General features: G+C 34.9%; 1 protein-coding gene across 1 annotated transcript in view; it reads left to right on the top strand.

Moving 5' to 3' along the window:
• LOC150108289 (BRCA1-associated protein) overlaps positions 1-20,810 on the top strand; it is a 257,850-nt gene that overhangs the window by 71,364 nt on the left and 165,676 nt on the right. The window contains exon 6 of the mRNA XM_090415728.1: positions 18,813-18,926. Within this exon, the coding sequence (XP_090271854.1) occupies positions 18,813-18,926 (114 nt within the window). The remainder of the gene's footprint in view (positions 1-18,812; positions 18,927-20,810) is intronic.

Here is a 20,810-nt window from a genome sequence, read left to right as displayed (position 1 = left end):
ATAAAAGGGTGTGCAAAATTTGAAGTTATAGGTGAAGACTTTCACCTATAACTTTAGTTTCTTTTAATTTTCTTTTTTAAAAGAAAATTAAAAGAAACTAAATTCTTTTAATTTTCTCTTTATATGTCTTGTATGCTTTTTATTGATTGGGATATGTGATATATTAACAATATGTATAGCTAGTTGATCTGGGGTGATTCTTGGTTGTTCTTTAATCAAAGGAGCACTATCACCTGGTTTCCTAAGAAGGCTGCAAGCTTTATGGCTGGAATGAGTAAAGTCTATACCTTCAACTGTATTTACCCATTTTTTCCTTCGGGATATATCCAAGTTTTCTAGGAGTTATCTGATATTCATTATAAAGTAATTCACATTCTTTCCTCCAACCATGTATATAGTTATGTCTAATACTCTAGGAATACTTTTCTTGGCAGCAATATCTGCTGCCAAGAAAATTTTCATTACTACTTACTGGATATCTCCAATAAGTAGTAATGAAAATTACTACTTATTGGAGATATCCAGCAAATACATTTGTGAAGTTCATTTGCGTATTTATTCCAGTCAGCCTTTTTAAAATTCCAGCGTGGGATAGGCTTTGATCTTACAAATGGATGGAAATGCCAATGTCAATTAATACCGGTCTATGTTGACTATGAGGAAAGTCAGTTAAGACCCTTCTCAGATTTTTCATAGGGTGACCTGAATTATTTTTGCTCCTCACAAGACATAAATAAGGGTTATAGTCTCTTTTCCAGGCTGCAGATCTAAAAGTGCCTTTGTCTGGCATGAAAAGACTAAGTGAAGATTATTTAGTTCCATCCAATCAACAAGTTTTTCGCCACATTCGTTGTTTCGAGCATAATTTCACTGTTCATGGTGACTATTAAAGTTCCCAATATAAATTGCGGGATGTTCAGCAATAGGAATAATTTTTTCCGCCCAAGGTGATCCAGGTGGCTTATAAATATTCGTAATTGTAATATCTTGAACTTTTATCACTACTGTATGTAAGTTTTCTACAATATTTTGAGATAGAAGAAAAACTTCTTTAAGACGATTTCGCACATACGTTGCTATTCCATATATTTCATGATAAGTTGCACCAATAGAGTGTAACCTGGAATGCGACCGCTTTTAAGGAGCTGTTCAGGATCAGCAGCACATGTTTCCTGAACAGCAATCACATCAACATTGTTGGTTAACAATAATTTCGATAAATAATCGTATTTGGCTTTGCTAATAGGTTCAATATTTAATTGACAAATACGTAGTGTAGGGACAATGTTTATAAATTCTGGTTTCTGCAAGTCACTATATTCAATAAGTTCAGTAGACATCATGAATTTTGCTATCCCCTGTATTTTGATCTTGACTAATATCTCCAATACCTTGTCAATGGCTCCTGATATGTGAGGTTCTGAGACAGAACCTTACACTCAGTTGTTATCAAGCCAAGACGATCAACAAAATTCTTAATACTTGAACTTACACCTCTTGCAGCTCCTTTACTTAAACAAGATATTAAGCTCCAGATTCTTACATCTACCAAAACGTCCACATCATCCCATGAAAAAAAAAAACAGGCATTTATGAGATTCATTGCTCTTGTGGTATTTGTTATGTATGGAAGGTGGGGGGGGGGATCTGCATGTCTGAACATGTAAAAGACTTTGAAAAAAGAAGATAGCATAAATCAGGTTTGGCATCCCACAGAACTACCACAGGTCATCAAGTAGTTTAGCGAGAAAAAAATATTGATCATAATTGCTAGATATATGAAGAACGAAAGGTTTCAATTCAGCGACATATATGGTTTCTACTATATTCGTCATGAAACTCTTTGAGTTTCTTATTTGGCTAAGAAACGATATGGGATTGATCATAATTGTTTTACAGGAAAGTTCAAGGAAACCTCACAAATGCTAAGGATCCCACACAATCTAACAAAAATCAAGGCTTAATCTTACACCAAGTTTGGTCTGCTTTCATTAAAAATCTAACTGCCTTGGACCTAGGATATGACATGCTATGCCACAAAACATAACTGCAACAACTAGCAGAGTTCCAACATAGCATTTTATTCACCAGTTGTGAAGTTCTGATAACATCTAATGTGTGTGACCTCAATAAAGGTCGAAACTAGTCTAGGTAGTGGCCCTTCCCTTAAATGCATAACATTATACATATCTGCAAGGAGATGTGTTTTGCATTATGGGAGATACTGAGATAGGAGTGATGTTAGCTTGCTCCACCTTTGCAACGAGTTTCCCGGTGTTGTACTACCTTACCCCAGTCCTGAAGATACTTTCAGGTGCAAACTTTGTTTGCTGACACTTGGATAAAGGATTAAACTAAATTTATTATGTGTTATTAATTGTTTCTAGTCTTTTCTTGTGTATAACTTTTTACTAGTACTGTTGATGATGTAAGTCTGACGACTTACAAAACTTGGAGGGTTATATTGTTTATTTTATGAAACTCTTTATTTATGTTAATAATGTGGTCTCGATACTGGAATCTTCCCACATCAACCTGATGTGTTTATTGTGGAATATTAATGAGAATGTAGAGACTGCTGTGAGAAATTGTGAAGAAACAGGAAGTTGATTGTGGACAACAATAGACATGAAGACCCAATATCCCCAATTTCAGTTCAAGGTACAAAAATCAATAATTTATGAATACTCTTGAATCAACCAGACTTCTAATACACATTTTATACAAAAAAAAAAAAAAAAATACAGTTTTTGGCTATCTACATCTGGTCACATTTTAACAAAACAGCTAGCACGTCATATAACTTACTGGCTTACCACACACACACACACACACATATATGGTAAGCCAGCAATATATATATATATATATATATATATAACAGGTTTCATTTTTCAGTAATTTTTTGTTATTGGCTCTGATCAAGTCCTTTGTCAAGTTACCATCTTTTTCTCCGAAAATTTACACATGTATCTAAATTAATATGCTTTGATTTAAACTTCACTTGATTATAACTTTTTTTTTTTTTTTTTTCCTTAGCCTAATAGCTTGGCTTAGCAAAAATAGCTTATCTTTTTATTTTCCAACTTTAAACAGCTAGGGGCATCATGACTTCAGAATTTTCTCAGTATTCAATAATTTATGATTTGCTGATGACATAGTCATTATTGAAGAAGATGAAGCAGTAGAAAAAAAGCGGTGCTGAAGTTAAGTGAAGAAGGAAAGAAATATGAATTGATAATGAACATAGAAAAAACAAAAACAATGAGGCTCAGAGAAAAGAGGATGAAAAAGCAAATAAAGCTCAGTGGACAATAGCTGGAAGAGGTTAGGAGCTTCACATACCTAGGAAGTAACATGACAGATGATTAGACTGTAAAAAAAGAGAGAAAATCTCTGATAGTAAAAGTAAACCTTCAAGCAATGGACAAGATATGGAAAAGTAAATCAGTGAGCCTTACTACAAAGTTAAGACTTCTGGAAACATGCATATTCTTAAGTGCTCTCTGCTGTTGTGAGTCATGGGTAATGGTCAAAGGCTTTGTGAGGCGAATATTGGCTTTCAAAAGAATGTTATAGAAACATTCTTTGAATTGGATGGATATAAATGGTAACAAATGAAGAATTGTATAGGAAAGTAAGCTGCAAAGAAAATCTAATACAGAAAGTAATTCAAAGGATATTTAAATTTTTTCGAAATATCTGCAGGATGGATAACAGTAGAACAATCAAAACCTTGATGTTTGGTACAGTGGATTGTATAAACAGAAGTGGAGGATGGCCAAGACAAGAGTGGGTTGATGATGTGAAAGAGTGGCGTGGAAAGAGTTTGCAACAGCAAGGAATGGTGAAGAGCGCACCAGACACCAATCGACACTTGACCCATCGATACTGATGATTATGACTATCATAATATCCTGTTACACCCTTTGAAGGTATGTGTCAAGAATTTAGAACAGCTTCTGATCAGTATCTTTTTTTTTTTTTTATGTAAGCCAATACACAATAGGTTGGTAGATCAACCTGTAGTACATTAGTACCGATTTGTGTATGGGTTGGGAAAGAAGGTCCTTGTTCACATTAGATTTGAATGACTATATGTTGTATTCCTTAGGGAATACATTAAGGGGAGGACTGTCCCATAGTATAGTAGTTGCAGGAATGAAGGAGGAGGAGAAGACACTTGTTCTGCAGGTTTCAAGGTGCACTGTGTAGGGATGTGAGTAGCAGCTGCACGTGTTCCAATGAGCTTAGTACTAAGTGGGGGAATTATTGATGCTATTTTGGATGAACATTTTCCATGAAAATATATTTGTAGAAAACACACAGTGCAGAGACCGATTGTGTATGCAAAAGTGAGGGGGCAGGGGTGAGTTGGTAGGAGATGGGTCATTAATATGTCTGATTGAGTCGTGTATTTTGAGTGAGCTTTTAGGGGATCCCATATGTAGGAACAGTATCCAATGGTTGGGCGGATCTATTCATAGTCCAACTTCAAATCTTCTAAAAAAATGACTAGTCTTTTTTTGGAATCTGTAGCTGCCCTGAGAAACAAGAGTAATCTGATTACATGTAGATGTGTAAAACCTCACAAAATATGAAAACATTAATCCTCTAAGATCACAGTTTACAACTGAGTCCTCCAGCAGGCATCTGCAGAGGGTGCCTAGATAGGACTCTTAATATTTCATTCATGTTTCACTTAGTTTTGTGTTGTCATTGTGTGCATGTTACTGTATCTCTCCCTGAAGATGTCTCTTTGAACTGAGATGAAATATTGGAAGAATTAGTGTTTTTATTCCTCTCACAGGTTGTTTTTACTTCATTAAGCTTCAATGATATGACCTTAATAAGCATTTATTCATTGTTGCAAACTGCACCTAAAATGATAATTATATTTTAAAAAAATTTATTTAGTATTTTACTAAAGATGTTTGTAATGAAGACATAATGAAATACTTTGCTTGGTTCCAAAATAAAAGTGTTCCATTGTGAGGGATTGTTCAGGAAAGAACAAAATTCTATTTTATGGAAAACATATACCAGGAGGTCATATCACACAATAATAAGAGAGGGATATGAACAAAAAATAGGATGAAAAATTTATGAGTATGAAGTCGAACGGAGAAAGAGTGGTGACAGGTTACTGTAATGTTTTTCAGTAGATTAAATGTAAAGTGGCAGAATTACTGATGCCCAGTTTGATCGACATCACCATGGAAATAGATACAGAAAATGCATCCATCAGAATTTGAATTCTGTGTGAAAAGAGTGTGGATAGGATCCTGAGGTTGTTGACCAAAATGGTGACAGGTTTCCATTAGATTAAAGTTTTTGAGTTTCAGAATTTGGCAAAGAGGATATGATAAACATGCAGTGCAAGCGATACCCTTGAAGGCCATGGCAAACATACTTAGAGATCCAGAACTGTCATTTTGACTGTACATCAGTTAAAACAGTGGTGCTACAGGCTGGCTGCCAGTTAGTGCATGGGGCCCAAACCTGTCAGTAATGATCAGGAGGCTTCAATGTGAACTGGCACATGATCCCACTGCCACATACTCTGCCAGGTCATGCCTGGAGAGGGAGTTTGAATAGTGGTATGCAGGGGATTGTCAACACACTACATCATAGCATGGAGACTGGTTTCTCTCTGTATGGAAGTAATCTCCAAGAGTCTGTCTTCTCTTAGTGCACATCCCCACTATATTCTTCTAGCTGATTATGATTGAACTTACGAAGGTCCCTACAAACAATGACAGTAACATTGCAACAAAAATGAATCTTCCTCATAAACAATCCTATAAAAAAAAGTCACATCACAAACAGACATAACATGTAGACCATGCTAGAACCTCTTTACTAAGAACTCACTTTCACATTCACTTTACTAACATCCATGGCATTAACACAAACATAAATAACATATTCACTCCACTTGCACTCTTCTACACCAGACTTCTTATTCCTGACAGAAACCCAGATTGCAGCTACATTTACTGTTGTCCAGTAAATGTAGCTGCAATCCCAAACTACATACTTTATGATTCTTTTCACATAAGAGTGGCACCTGTTCCTTTGTGAAATCTGATATAGTCTGCCAGAGAATGGGTAATTTAGAATCCCCTGCTTTTGACCTTCTCTGAGTTAAGGTTTCCTTGCCCCATTTAGTAGCATTCGTTTGTTGTATTTACCAGACTCCGAACACTGATAACCATCCAGATCCCTTCACATTCCTTTCCATGAAACACGACCATCTGCAATCCAGTTATCCAAATAGTCAGGTCATCTTCCTGGGTGACCCCAACATCCATAATTCTAACTGGCTCCCATATTCCACCACCAACAACCAAGCTGGACGAGAAGCAGAGGTCTTTGCCATAAGTAATGACTAACACAAATTGTATAACTATTACTCAAATTCCTAATAATCTGCTTCACTTTCCAAATACTCTGATCTCTTTTTGACCAATTCTCCTTCCAGATATATGACAGAGGTCACCTCTTCTCTCAGCAGCTAGGACCACAATCTTGTACATCTCTCACAGAGTGCTCCTCCTCCAACCACTCCTGTCCTCATATCCTTCGGCACTACAAAGGAACCAATTGGGATGACCTCTGGAATTTGTTCTCCTCCTTTCCTTGATCTGACTATTGTTTTTACTTATCTGACCCTAATACCTGCTGCAAATAAGTTACAGAAATTATTCTCACCAGCATGAAGACTTCATCTCCAATTCTACCCATTATCCTCATCTGCTTTCCAAGCCCTAGTTCAATCAAAAGTGTATTAAAGCAATCAAAGAAAAAATTTACCTTACTGCATGTAGCTTGCTTCAAGAGCTTCAACTTCATACTCTGCCTTATACCAAAGCATGCAAATCAGTCATCAGAAAAATTTGCCTCCTGTCCAAATGTAAGCTGTACCTTTTGGTCCCTCCCTAAGGCTGTTAGACACAACCTCTGCTCTCCTGCACTTCCACTTCTCTCTCAACCTAAAGGCACCACTGTTATTTCATCCAAAAATAAAGCTGCCCTCCTGGCATCACTCTTTCCCTCAAATACCTCTGAGCACCGTGTGTCTCCTTTAGGTTTTTGACAATAAGAAATCAGAAAACTACTAAATTACTTGGATACTTTTAGTCCTAGTGACATCTCTCCTGTTGTTCTCTAATGTGCTCCAGAGTTAACACCCATCCTGGATCATCTCTACAATCTATTATACATATCTGGTACTTATCCCAATGGAAGCAATCTCATATCCACCTTTCCCAAAAAAAAAAAAAAAAAAAAAAAAAAGGGCAATAGAAGTCTATCATCAGACTACCGACCAATTGTCCTCACCTTAGTTCTCTTCAAAATAATGGAGAAAGTCATCAATAGCCAACTCCTCCACTACTTAGACACCAACAAATTAATCAATTACCACCAGTACAGATTCCATCATTCAAGATCCACTACCTTGCCACCACTAGGCATGTGCCATGGAAAGGTTTGGATGAACTTGTTCTGTCACCCTTGACATTTCCAAAATCTTTGACTGTGTGTGTGTGTGTGTGTGACATCATCGCCTGCTTAACAAATTGCATCCTTTCATCTCCCTGCCACCCTTTGTAATTGGGTAGTCACCTTTTTCTCTGGTCTTTCTCTGCAAGTTATAGTAGATGAATCCTCTCTCTGAGCTTCACCATCAATGCTGGAGTGCCTCAAGGCTCTGTCCTATCTCCTAATTTCTTTCTCTTGTCCATAAATGACCTGACCTACTCACATTTACCACTAATACTATCCACAGCTTTGCTGACTGTAGTATTCTCAACCCATTCTACTAATTTGGCAAACCATGCAGTACTCTGACTCCCATGCTACAAGATTATCTACAACCAGTGCCTTAAACATTGATCTTCATACTATCCTTCAGTGGTGCAAGGACAACTTTGTCATGTTGAATGCCACCAAAAACACAGTCTTGCCTGTTCTCTCACAAAAGAGATCTCAGCTCACTTACCTTTACCCTCAGTAATGACAAATCACCAGACAAGTTCAGATCTCTCTGATTAGACTACCATTTCCTTCAGTGTCTCTTGGCATAAACACATCACCTCAGTTGCCTCATCAACATCCAAAAAAACTAGACATCTTTTGTTCAAGAGGCTGTGTTACATCCGCCCAACTTCTAGTTATATACAAATCACAAATCCACCCATGCATAGAATACTGCTTACATGTTTGGGGGTAGTGCACCTAAAACTGCCCCTAATCTGAACCCTGTCCAGAGACAAGCAATTAGGCTCATTGATCCTCCTCTCTTACATATTCACTTCAACCTCTATCTCACAGATGCGGTGTTTCAGCACTGCGTCTATTCTACAGGTACCTCAGAATGGTCACTGCTCCAGTGAATTGGGAACCATCATTCCTCCACTTTCTGTTGCACCTCTTACCTCTTAATACAAGAGCAGCAGCTACTCAACATCCCTTTACTGTGCGACTGCAGACACACCTAACCTGCTTCTCCTCTTCTTCTTTTATTCTGTCCTCTTGAATGGTTGTAATTGTATTCCCAAACAACTACAACTTGCAGCTCTTCAAAAAAATTTAAAAAAAAATAATAATAAGCATCAATAAACTTCTATCTCAGCACTGATGTGCTCAGCCCCTAGAAGTTTTGTAAAAGCATGGTTAGAAGGCCTTGGGATCTAGATTTTTTTTGCTTGGAAGAGCAGTGTGGGCTTCCCTCGATGCATCTTCAGATGTCATATATTTGAATAATGATAATTATCTCTCACTTAACTCATCTTGGCATTTGTGCTATCCTTCTGTGGGTGGGATTTATCATTGATAAAATTCAGGTGAGAATTTTTATGATACACTTGATGTGCTTGCTTATATTAAAAGAACATAATATACCTTGTCGAAGGTATATTATGAAGGTTCCTATAAGAACAAACTTAAATGAATTATGGTTCAGTGACATGAAAAAAAAAGGGAAAGGAGGGGGGAGGGAGACAGAAAGGTATATTTAGTCAAAATAGAATTAATAAAAATTGCAAGTATATACATAAATTTAATGATGTTGCTTAAAAATCAGTAATAAAAATTGACATGGACTTTGTATAAATAAAATGCACATTGTAAATTGACAACTGATGGAATTTAGATTTCTTACAAAAAAATTTTGTAAGAAATTTTTATGAAAAGACTTTAATTTCTTCTAGAGCAGAAATTACCAGTGCCTATATAATGCCTATAAACCAGCCTGGTTGGCTGAGGGGATGACAATTTTTCCATAACTTCTACCCACTAAACATTGTAGACCTACAGTACATTTGTATTATGGGTGTGCCAAGGGATTATTTTTATTATTTTTTTTATATCTTTTTTATATTTTTTGAAATTTATTTTTTACGTAATCTGGAAACCCTGCTCTAGAGACCAAACATGGCACTTTTTTTCAAGCCTTCAATAAGCTTGGCAGTGGTTTCACTGGATGATGAATGCCATCATCCAGTATGAGACAGCTGCAAGCATATATGCCCAGGGCAATATTTGAACTGCAGCCTGTTGTTGGAGAGTGGATACTCAGTCAAGCACTTGGCACTCGATGTTTAAAATGTCTTTAGGTTGCAAATAAATTTCATTTCTTGTTATGAGCCCGCCACCCTGCTTATTGGACACCTGAAGTGGCGTGAAAGTGTTTCATCTCAAGAATAGGATTGCTGGATTATTTAATTCTGAGCCCATTCACAGTACTAATGCTTAGTGGTCATTTATGTGGGATTCACATAAAACAGTTATAAATATTTTTTAGAAAATAAATATTTTCTAAACTACTTTAACTTCTAGTTAACTAAATGAAATACAGGTATCCCTTGTTTAACGCGGGATTTGATTAACGTGCCGAAATTAATTGCGGCACTCCCCTGATATACGCGGCAAGAGTTTTAATTAACGCACCTTTAACCCTGCAGAGCTCGCAGTTGATCTGACAGATACATGCAAAATGTTTATTATAAATATTCTTACACAATTCAGTGTATAGCTTGGAGATCATGAGCAGTTGTGCATTCATATGTTACGAGTGATATTCCACACTGTTTTTTGTTGTCATTTTGGTTTAACACATATTATGTAAAGGTTTGTGATATTTGACAGTAAATTGTATCCAAGAGATACCGCGACCTCCAATGTTAGTATAGTATGTTTTTTTTTTTTTTTAAATTCTTTGTTCAATAATTTCTAGATTGTAACTGAAAATAAATAAACCATCATGTATTACTGAAATAGAGAGCCAAAGGTTTATTTATCATACATCTCCTCTAGGAGATGTGCTTTACATTATTGAAAATACTAAGGAAAGTGATCTGGAGCTTATTCCATCTTTACTACGAGTTGCCCATAAGGTTGCTTATGCTTGCATCTGCCGAAACTTTTAGTTTATATATATTCGGCACGAAACTCTTCTAGTTTCTATGTTCGGCTATGAAATAATGTTGGATTCAATATCCACTTAATTTGTACCATCATGTATTATATTTGCAGTTTTTTCTTTGTTTTATTGCTTGTTTGCCGAGGTCTGGAGAGTCATTTTGCTTGTTATGGTAGAATTTATGTCGATAAGAAAAAAACTAAAACTGTTCAAACGACTCTTGATAACTTTTTTGATAAAAAATTCGCAGTAAACAATGTAGGTACAAGTATTTAATAAACATTTACTTTGCATTCATTTTTTATCTTTCCGAAAAAAGTACCATATAAAACGAATTATTAATACAGTGATCGATCATGGACGAATTGTAATTTTTACCATTGATTATTAGACTTGATTAACGCGATTTTGGTATATGCGTTAACATCAAGGATTAATTAACCACGTTAATCGAGGGATAATTGTACTTCTAAATAAATACAGGTAGTTCCCACCTTTACAAATTAATTGGTTCCTGGCGACCGTTCGTAAATCAGGAATTTGTAAAGCAGGAGTTTATTTGCCTTAGAAATAATGCTATAAGTGAGAGTTATGTTCGTAAGAAGGAATATATATAATGAATATTAAATGATAAGACTTTAATGGTCAAAGATTTACATATTTAAAAAATAACATAAGAAAATTTTAAATTAAAAACGATTCTTTGAAAAATAAATTAACTCATTTCTATATCACCAGGCGAATTGGCAGCCGTTGAGGTCGTGGGAAATATATTAGGAAGCTTCATACATCTTTTTTTTTCAAAGGCGGTCTCACCTCGAGTGTCATCTGTTTCATTGACTTTCGCTTTTTGTTTAAAATAGCTCGATAGCAAGCAGAAGCATTATTCATTTTGGGGAAAATTTACTAAATCATTCCAAGTCTGAATCTTGTGATTCAAAGATTGCTTGAGCTTTTTTTTTGCGAAGTTTAAATGCTTCTTCTAGACCTTTTAAAGTGAAAAACTGAAGTGGAGTTTCATATTCGTTATCTTCTTTGTCTTTTTCTTCTTCGTTTCTTTCTTGTTCCTCTAATTCAACGAGGTCATTGGGTGAGAGTTCCATAGTGTGAGATTGGAGCAACTCATTAACATCACCTTCTGAAACTTTCATTTGCAACTGGTTAGGCATGCCTAAGATCACTTGACTTACAGAATTCACAATATTTGTTGGATCTTCAAAGCATTTGAAATTATCATTAAACTGAGGACGTTACCCGAATGTTGAATCTCTTCCAAAATTGTTTGATAGAAAAGTTTTCATCTTTATCAGTTGCTTCTATTAGCATTTCCAGAGTCTCTTTGAAATAATGTGCTTTAAACGTCACAATCACTCCCTGATCCATTGGTTCTAAAAGAGAAGTTGTATTTGGAAGTAAAAAGACTATTTTTACATTTGGCAAACGGAAGTTACTGATGAGGGATGGCTAGGTGCATTGTCAGTTATCAGAAGCACTTTAAATGGAACTTGTTTTTTCCAATAGAGTTTCACTTCAGGAACAAAGAGTTCCCTATTCAAAGAATAGGGAACCCATGAGCCAAGCCTTCTTATTTGCCTTTCATATTACTGGGAGAGTATCTTTATTAATTCCTTTTAAGAAAACTACGAATAACACACTCATGTCGCCAAGGCTCTTGAGTGACCTAGGCTCATTCTAACTGATCATTACGTCATTACTTATTGTGTAATTGCTGTGCACAATTTAAAATAAAAATTCCGACCCAAAAAATTCGTAAAGATAAAAATTCACAAAGCAGAAATTTGTAAAGTGAGAACTATCTGTATGTGAGAATAGTACAAAAGAAAAAAAGTAAATTAGAATCTGGACCAGAAATCAATGACTATGGTGTTTGACATTATTATTATTTCTTTTGTTTATTTATTTTTTCTTACTGTGAACTTTCACAGTAAGAAAAAATAATACCATTATAACAGACTCATTCACTATAACAAACTATCAAAAAGTCCCAACAAAAGCATCATAATAACAATGCTGTTCTCAAGAAAATTCAGCATTATAACAAACTATGATCCATAACACTCTTCCTGTCATCCTCATGGATTTGGTATAGTATGAGTCAATGTTTTTTTTATTTATTTTTTATGTGAATTCCACTGACAAAAGGTATTGCACTTATAGTACATTAGTACAAAAGATGAATGTCTTTCATTTTTTTTTTTATATTTTTCTTAAATTAAATTTTGCAAAATCTGGAAACCCTTCTCAGACCAAAATGGAATTTTTAAAGCTACTTCATACCTCTAGTAAGCTGGGTGGGGCTCTCAATCTAACAATAAAATTAATTTCCCAGGGATTCATACCCATGTCCTATTGGCTACAGAGTGAAGATGCTTTCCACTCGGCCCACCAGGCTGGCCAAGAGGAATCTGCATAATTATTTAAAGAATAGTTCATTAAATTTATGTATATTTACTCATCATATATGTGATTTTTTTTAGTTATGTTTTTATGAAATGCTCATATTTTTCTTTCTTCTCTATCCCCCCCCCCATGGTCATTAAAGCATCATCCAATTCCTGATATGTACCCTTGGGGGGGGGGGATGAAGATACATAGGATATTATGATGGCACTACATGTAAGTTTACATCATAACTTCTTACTGACAATTTTCCTGCAGATTGTTCTGTTATCTGTTAGGGTTCCAGTATTATCGGATTGTATTTTTTGGTCATTTAAGGCACTTCTTACTGCATCAATCTACCTAAGCTCTAGTCTTCCTCTGGGTCTTTTTTCCTGCCATCCTAGCAACAAATACCTGTTTTACTAACCTTTCTGTTTAAATAATCATACCACCTGAGATTTGCTCTGCTCGCACATTCTTGGCTGATATTACAAAGTTTCTTCTTAATATCCTCATTTTTAATATGATTCTGAGATTGATGCCATCTGTTCACTCCTGTAATTTTTCTTAGAAATCTCTCATATCTGTGGTCTTCAGTCTGTTAACAAGTGTTTTAATTCTAATCCAGTGCTCAGATCTGGTCACTGGATAAAATTAAATAGTCTTGTATACAGCTGGTTTAGTGTTTTAATGTTTTTAGCATTATTCACTTTTTGAGTGGGTCTTTCCATTTACAGATGGTTCTTAGTTCAATTTCTTGTAACTGACTGAAAACAAACTGTCTGACTTTGCATAGCTATTAGCTGTATGTTGTATGTTTCCTCCTTTTTTTGAGGATATAATTCCTCCTCCTTATCAAAATTCCTGCATCCTCAGGGGGTCCATATCAGGAATTAACAAGTAAAACATTTCAGCTATTTAGAATAGCTGATGAATAAATGAAACTCCTTTCTTCCCAATGCTATTAGAGTAGTTGAGGGCTAGGGGTGAATCTTTTCTATTCTGCTGTTCTCTTTCATCTCACACAGTGGGAGTCTACTTTCCCTCCCAGAAGGCAGGTTTGGAGGCCTTAATGTGGCAGCAGCCCCATCACTGAACTCACCCTGTGAAAGGTTGGTAACCTATCCAGGGGAAATTTACAATTACTCGCAAAGCTCCGAAGAAGAAAAATAGGATGGATTTAATTGGAAATGACCCGGCTAATTGATGGACTTCTCTTTGAAAAATTAAAAATAGCTACTTGGAGTGTCTGTGGAATCACACACAAAATTAATGAGTTAAAAGAGAACTAAAAAATAGAAACATTGATATAGCAGCAATAATTGAGACGAAAAAGAAGGGATCTCAAATTCTGGAAGATTATGTTATGATCTTCTCAGGAGTTCCAGAAGACAAAAAGGCTTCATCTGGGATTGCCATTTGGATTAATAAAAAATGGAAAAACAAAATTTTGGATTATACTTAGGTATCTGACAGAATAAACAAAGTTAGAATGAAAATCATAAATCAAACATTCAATATTTTCAGAATTTATGCACCAGTAGATGAAAAAGAGGAATTTTACAGAAAACTTCAGGAATGTATTGACTAAACAAATAAAAATGAAGCAACAATCTTGATGGGAGATTACAATGCTAGAGTTGCAAGTAACTGAATAACAGGATGCATTGGATTAGAGGAGAATCAATAATATAACAGTGGGATTTTATTAAGGGACTTCTGCATATTTAATAATCTAAAAATCGGCAATACTTTCTTCAGGCATAAAAATATACATAAGTACACATGGGAAGCAAGAGGAATCAAATCAATAATACATTACATTATTATTAACAACAAAACTAAATAATAATATCAAGGATGCAAGAGTTTTTAGAGGCAGCGAAATTGATAATGATCACTTGTTAGTTGAAAGCAGATTTGAATTCATAAAGAGAACCACATGCTTCAAAAGAAAAAAAGATAAAGAACCAACATTTAATAAACAGTTTAAAATTCACCTCCTAGAACAAGAGAGTGTTAGAAACTTATATAAAAGCAGAATAAGAGATAAAATAAAACCAACCACAAATAATATTGAAACTGACTGGAAAAATATAAAGGAAACCATACTAAAAGCAGCAAAAGAAAGTGAGGATACAAATCACGGAAAAACAAAAAATGGCTCAGAACTTGGAATGATGACTTAAAGGAATTAATCAAAAGGAAAAAACAAGCTTTTAAAATCTATCTGCAGAGCAAAAACACTGCTGAGTATATACAATATAAGAAACTATGAGCTGAAGGCAGAAAGTATACATATCCAGAAGTATACATAGAGAAGATTGGAGTAAATATGTTAAAGCATTAGAGCATGATATCACTGGACCACAAAGAACAGGTTTTAAAATTTTCAGACAATTACCAACAACAGAAAATGACCAATTAAGAAATAATTTAATTTCCAAAGAGGATTGGATAGAACACTACAAAACAGTATGGAATGAAAAACAAGAAATAGACCTCATTGACAAAACTGAAGATATCAGTATACAGGGAAATACAGAAGAAATAGTAATGAAAGAATTAGAAAAAGAATTTAAAAATCAAGAAATAGAAAAACCTGGACCTGGATGGAATGTGTGTTGAGCTGCTTAAATAGCTTAAAAGAAAGCCTACTTAAACTCTTCAATAATATCTGGAAATATCAAAAGATCCCAAAATAATGGACAACTGGAGTAGTAAGAAATATTCACAAAAAAGGTCCCAAGGACAAATGTGGAAATTACAGAGGCATTACTCTTTTAATAACAGCATCTAAATTATATACAAATATCTTAAAGAACAGATTAATTAAATACACAAAAAAAATTATTTAGAACAGTGTGTTGGAAGTTTTTCCACTTGAGTTATACTATAAATTAAAGATACCAAGAAATTAACAGTTGTGACACCTTTTGGCTACTCGTATATGAAAATATGACCTGCATTATTTCAAACTTAGTATCATCTCTGAGTCTGGATCCCACTGATGAGACTTCAATAAAGGTTGAAACCGATCTGGGTAGTGACCCTTCCCATAATGCATAGCATTATACATGTCTGTAAGGAGATGTGCTTTGCATTATGGGATACTAAGGCAAGTGATGTGAAGTCATTAGCTTCTTTGTACGAGTTGCCCCAGTCCTGAAAATAGTTTAGGTGCAAACTTGTTTGCTTACACTTGAATAAAGGATTAAACTAAGTATATAATTTCTCGGTATCTTTTATTTAAAGAATGTGGTTTTAGAAGAGAGAGAGAGAGAGAGAGGATGCATAGATGTCTCTTTCACAATGCAACAGATCATAAAAAAAAAAGAAAAGAAGTTAACCTGCCCACTTTCCTTCTATTTATTGACTACGAAAAAGGGTATGATAACTTGAACAGAAATCTATTCTGGAAAATATTACACAACAATAAAACACCTCTTCTATTAATTAAAGCAATAAAAAGTCTATACAGAGAAACAAAAATTTGCATCGCATTATCAGAACCTAACACTATAAATAAAGGAGTAAGACAAGGTGTGGCTTATCCCCAATTCTATTCAACACTTATATGAACAGAATCCTAAAAGAATAAAACAACTATGAAAGATGGAATTAAAATAACAAGTAAAATACAGTTAAATGCAATACTTTATGCAGATGATCAAGTACTAATTTCAAATTCAGTCGATAAATTCCAAATTGCAACTAACCACCCAAATGAAATAGCAAAAAGATTTCAAATGAAAATAGCTGAAAAAAAAAAAAAAAAGCTATGGCACCATTCAAAGAGTCCAAATTATGTTTAACAGTAAAATAATAGACAAGTTACGGAATTCAAATACTTAGGAAATATAATCTCGCAATACAATACTGATTCACAATTGGAAGGATGACTACAAATTTACAATAGAATGAATGGCATAATTAAAAGAAATTTTGGAAAACAAATGACTAAAGAAACTCAATTAAGATTACATAATATGACTTCTAAACCATCTCTCAAACTTGGAAGTGAAACCTAGATTCTAAAACAAAGAAACGGACAAAAATTGGAAGCAGCACAGATGAAGTCTCTAAGACCTCTCCTGGGATCACTAGATTAGATAAAAAGAAAAACAGAAATAAGAGAACGGTTAGATACAAAAAACATCATACAAGAAATAGAAGAATACCATCTTCAGAACAGGAACAGGACAAAAAAAAATCTTATACCTAAATTGTTCAGACGACAATGAAATGAATACATTTATTCTGTTGACTCTCTACTATACCCAATTTATTACAACAGTTATTCAATTTAGTTAGGGAATCCTGCAGACTTGAGGGTGGTTTTAAAACAGTTATTTGGCAGACCTGTAGCTAAATAGTGTTCCTGTGAACCTCCACCTTTTCAAGAAACTTATTAGATTCCTTCTCAACCACTGCTCACACATGACATTGTTGTGCTATAGGTTGTGTTGTGACCTCTCGTTTGTGGGATATATATATAAAATAAAACATCTAATTTTAGCATTTTAGGTTTCCAGGTAACTAGTAAATAATTTTACTGCCACTATTCTTTCAGACATGCCTAGAGAGTTTCATTAGGCAAGGAAGGAAGTTTGGTTAAATTCTCCATTTGTACACCCATTAAAGGCAAACCACCCAAAGCCTTTCAGATTCACTTCACAAATATATATGGTTCTAGGTCCACCCTCATTGATGTTAATTTCTGTTTTGTAGTCTGTAAAAGCACATTTACGTTTCCTTACATAAACTCAAATTCCGGTTTCTTCAGTCATTTCAGTTTTCCCAGTTACACACTATTTATTCATTTCTTTCTCAAATTTGCATTTGTACATAGCTTTTCAATGTTTTCAATTTTTAAGAACTATTTTCTTAGTTATATACCATGTTAGAGAGTTTTCAAGATATATAATCACCTCTTTTTTTTTTTTATTCTTCTTTGGCTAAAAATCTCTCATTCCCATTCTTTGATATTCACTTGCTGTCTATATTGCACTCTTAATACCACCAACAAATTGAACTTACTTTTCTTTTAGTACTGATAAAGCAGATAGAGATGTCAGACCATTTGTTGTCGCCAACACTCTTACATAAATTATTCACATACCTGCAGAATAACAGATAATCCTATCTTTTCTTCAAATACTAGCTCTCTTTCTCACTCACCGTGGAATGTTGTTTATATTTTCAGCAATTCAGGCCACAATCTAATGCTGATTTCATCTCCCATGAAGCAACTCACACATCCATATATTGTCTAGCATTATAACAATGACTAATGCGATGATCTTCATGACTTTTTTTGCCTCATATCCTTGGTTGAATTATTATTTTCTGGTCTGATTCAAATGTATGCATAGGACATATCATAGAAGCAATTCTTCATCATAAGGAAATATTTATACCCAATTCTATTTTAAATTCTCATCCCTTATCTAATCTTGGTTCTCCAAGAAGTAATTACTATCAACACATCTAAACTTGATTTCAAAAGCATCAACACATCTAAACTTGATTTAAAGGCATAATAGGAAACTGGCATCATATCCAAATGGCAGGCATTCCTTCTGGTCTCTTGTCAAAGCTTTTGGCCATAACTTTTGTCCAGTCTTACTTCAATCTCTTTTGCACTTGAATGACTCTGCTGCATAATTACCTCTACTACTGTCTTTTGAAAGTCGATTCTCTTATATATTTCCTGAAGAGTACAATCTACAGGGCATCATATTCATTGTTAACAAGTTATTTCTTTTCAGCTTTCTGCCATTTCCTGGTAATAATTGCACTATTGGTTGAACAGTGTCTTGTATTTAGGATTACTATTAAAAAAATTATAAAGATATAAGATATCAAAGCTCTTCTTAAAAATGAAATGTTAATAATAGTTAGTTTTATTGAACATGGTATTATGGCATTTATATTTTTCCTTCTTATTCAGTTTTCATATTAATAGGTTTTTTTTTTCCAGCAATCAGCCGATGAATTCTATAAAAGTTTTAATGGTGTCCGATTTAATACCATTGAACCAGAAGTATGCCATTTAGTTTTTGTAGCAAAGGTAGAGACTATAAAAGAATCTGAGGTAATTAATTTTCTTTATTAGATTCTAAGAATAAATATTCACTCTGTTAAATTAATTATTTCTTTCAATTACATTTTTGAATATACTTTTTAGAATCCAGAAATTATTATCATTGTACGTGCACCTCCATGGAATCTGAAGACTTATTGTAGGGGACCCAAACTATCCACACAATATCTATTATACCTGTCCTTGAAGACAAAGGCCTCACAACTGTTTCTGGCAACACCCATTCCATTTATTCACGCTTTCCAAGCAAAAAACCTAGTTCTCATGCCCCTACACTCTTACTCAACTTCCAGGGACGACTTGTTCTTCACCCCCCCCCTCTAGCCAAGTGCTGAAATATTTCCTTTGTATTAATCCTATAAAATCCTTTAAGTAACTTAAATGTTTCTATCATATCCCCTCCCCCCATTTGCCTATCAGTCAACTTTAGCAACCCTCAAACAGTCTATCTTCATAGGAAGCATTCCACAGGCCACTCACAATCTTCTTGGTCACTCGTCTCTGGATCCTCTCTACTAATCTCTCATCCCCAAGGGTCTGGTCAATGTGGATGTATCAAGGCCTTATAAAGGAATAACAACTTCCTTGTCTCTGCTTGTTGGTGTGTTTTTCCATAGGCAAGTGATCCTATGATTAAGTAATTATCGCCATTCCCTTTATCCAAATCAGTTGCCACTCTGTTATAAAAAGTTGATAAATTAATAAGGTGTAGCGACTCTTTACAAAGCCATGTTGTTCCTCATGGATTGTCATATTCTTATCCATCCATTCCTGAATTCTCTTTTTGACCAGCTTTTCCAGTATTTTACCACCATTCCTGAGATACTGATTGGTCTATAATTTTTCTAATGCAGTCTTCGTCCCTTTCTTATGCAAAGGAATTAATTTTCTCTCTTTCCACTCTCTTGGAACTCTGTCTGCCAGAACTGTGACTTAAAGAGTCTAGTTAGATACATTGCACTTTCTTAAAACACTGGTTGATGTCCCATCTAATCCCATGGCTGTATTTACTTTGAGATTCTACAATATCTTAAGAACCCCAATTCATCTACTGTGTTCTAGTGCTAGCCCCTGTCACATTTATCACTGCATTTATCACTTGGATGATATACCCTTACATAGTGGTTGCCCAGTAGCTCAGCTATTTAGTCTGTTTCTGTCAGCTCACCACCATCAGCTCTCATTAAACTTATCCCTCCATAGTTATTCTTCCTCTTACTTGCCACATAGACAAAGACTCCTTTAGATTTTCTTTGGCCTGTTTGGCTAGTTTCTTCTCACAGTCTGATTTTGCCTTCCTTACTGTGCTGGTTACCATTCTTGCCTTTGGTAACCAGCACAGTAAGCTTGAGCTTGATTGAGGTTCATGAGCTTGATAGTTGCCTTTCTCTTTATATATACTCTCAACAACATTTTCATGTTTTTCAGCTCATACTTAATGGTGCTACTCCATCTGACTCCTACCCGATTAACTGTCCTGACCTTGGCATACAATTTGATATCGCTTCCTCCAGATGCCCCTTAACTATTTCCCATGCACTAATAACATCCTTCCTTTTGCAGTTTATTCACTGTGGCATGACTTCAAGCTTCCTCCTAAGCATGTCATAATCACCTGTATTGTAGTTCCACATATATCCCTTCTTGAAGAATATTCCTAATGTTTTATCCCAAGTCAAGACTGCATGGTCACTCTCCCCACTCGAAGGCAACATGACCACTTCAGTTACTGATAGCTCTTCTGTCTTATAACCAGATCCAGTACCTATCATCCCGTTTCTATAACCAGAAATAATGCCCTTATTTTCATCTAAGCTTATGTCATCTATAACAAATAGTGCTTTGTGCTAAGCAGTTGACATCACAATGAGTTGT

This window comes from Typopeltis vanoorti, chromosome 3, assembly GCF_054136105.1.
Source record: "Typopeltis vanoorti isolate ZY-2024b chromosome 3, IOZ_Tvanoo_1.0, whole genome shotgun sequence".
NCBI lineage: Eukaryota > Metazoa > Arthropoda > Arachnida > Uropygi > Thelyphonidae > Typopeltis > Typopeltis vanoorti.
Note: the sequence above shows the minus strand (reverse complement) of the source record. Positions and strands in the feature narration are given on the sequence as shown.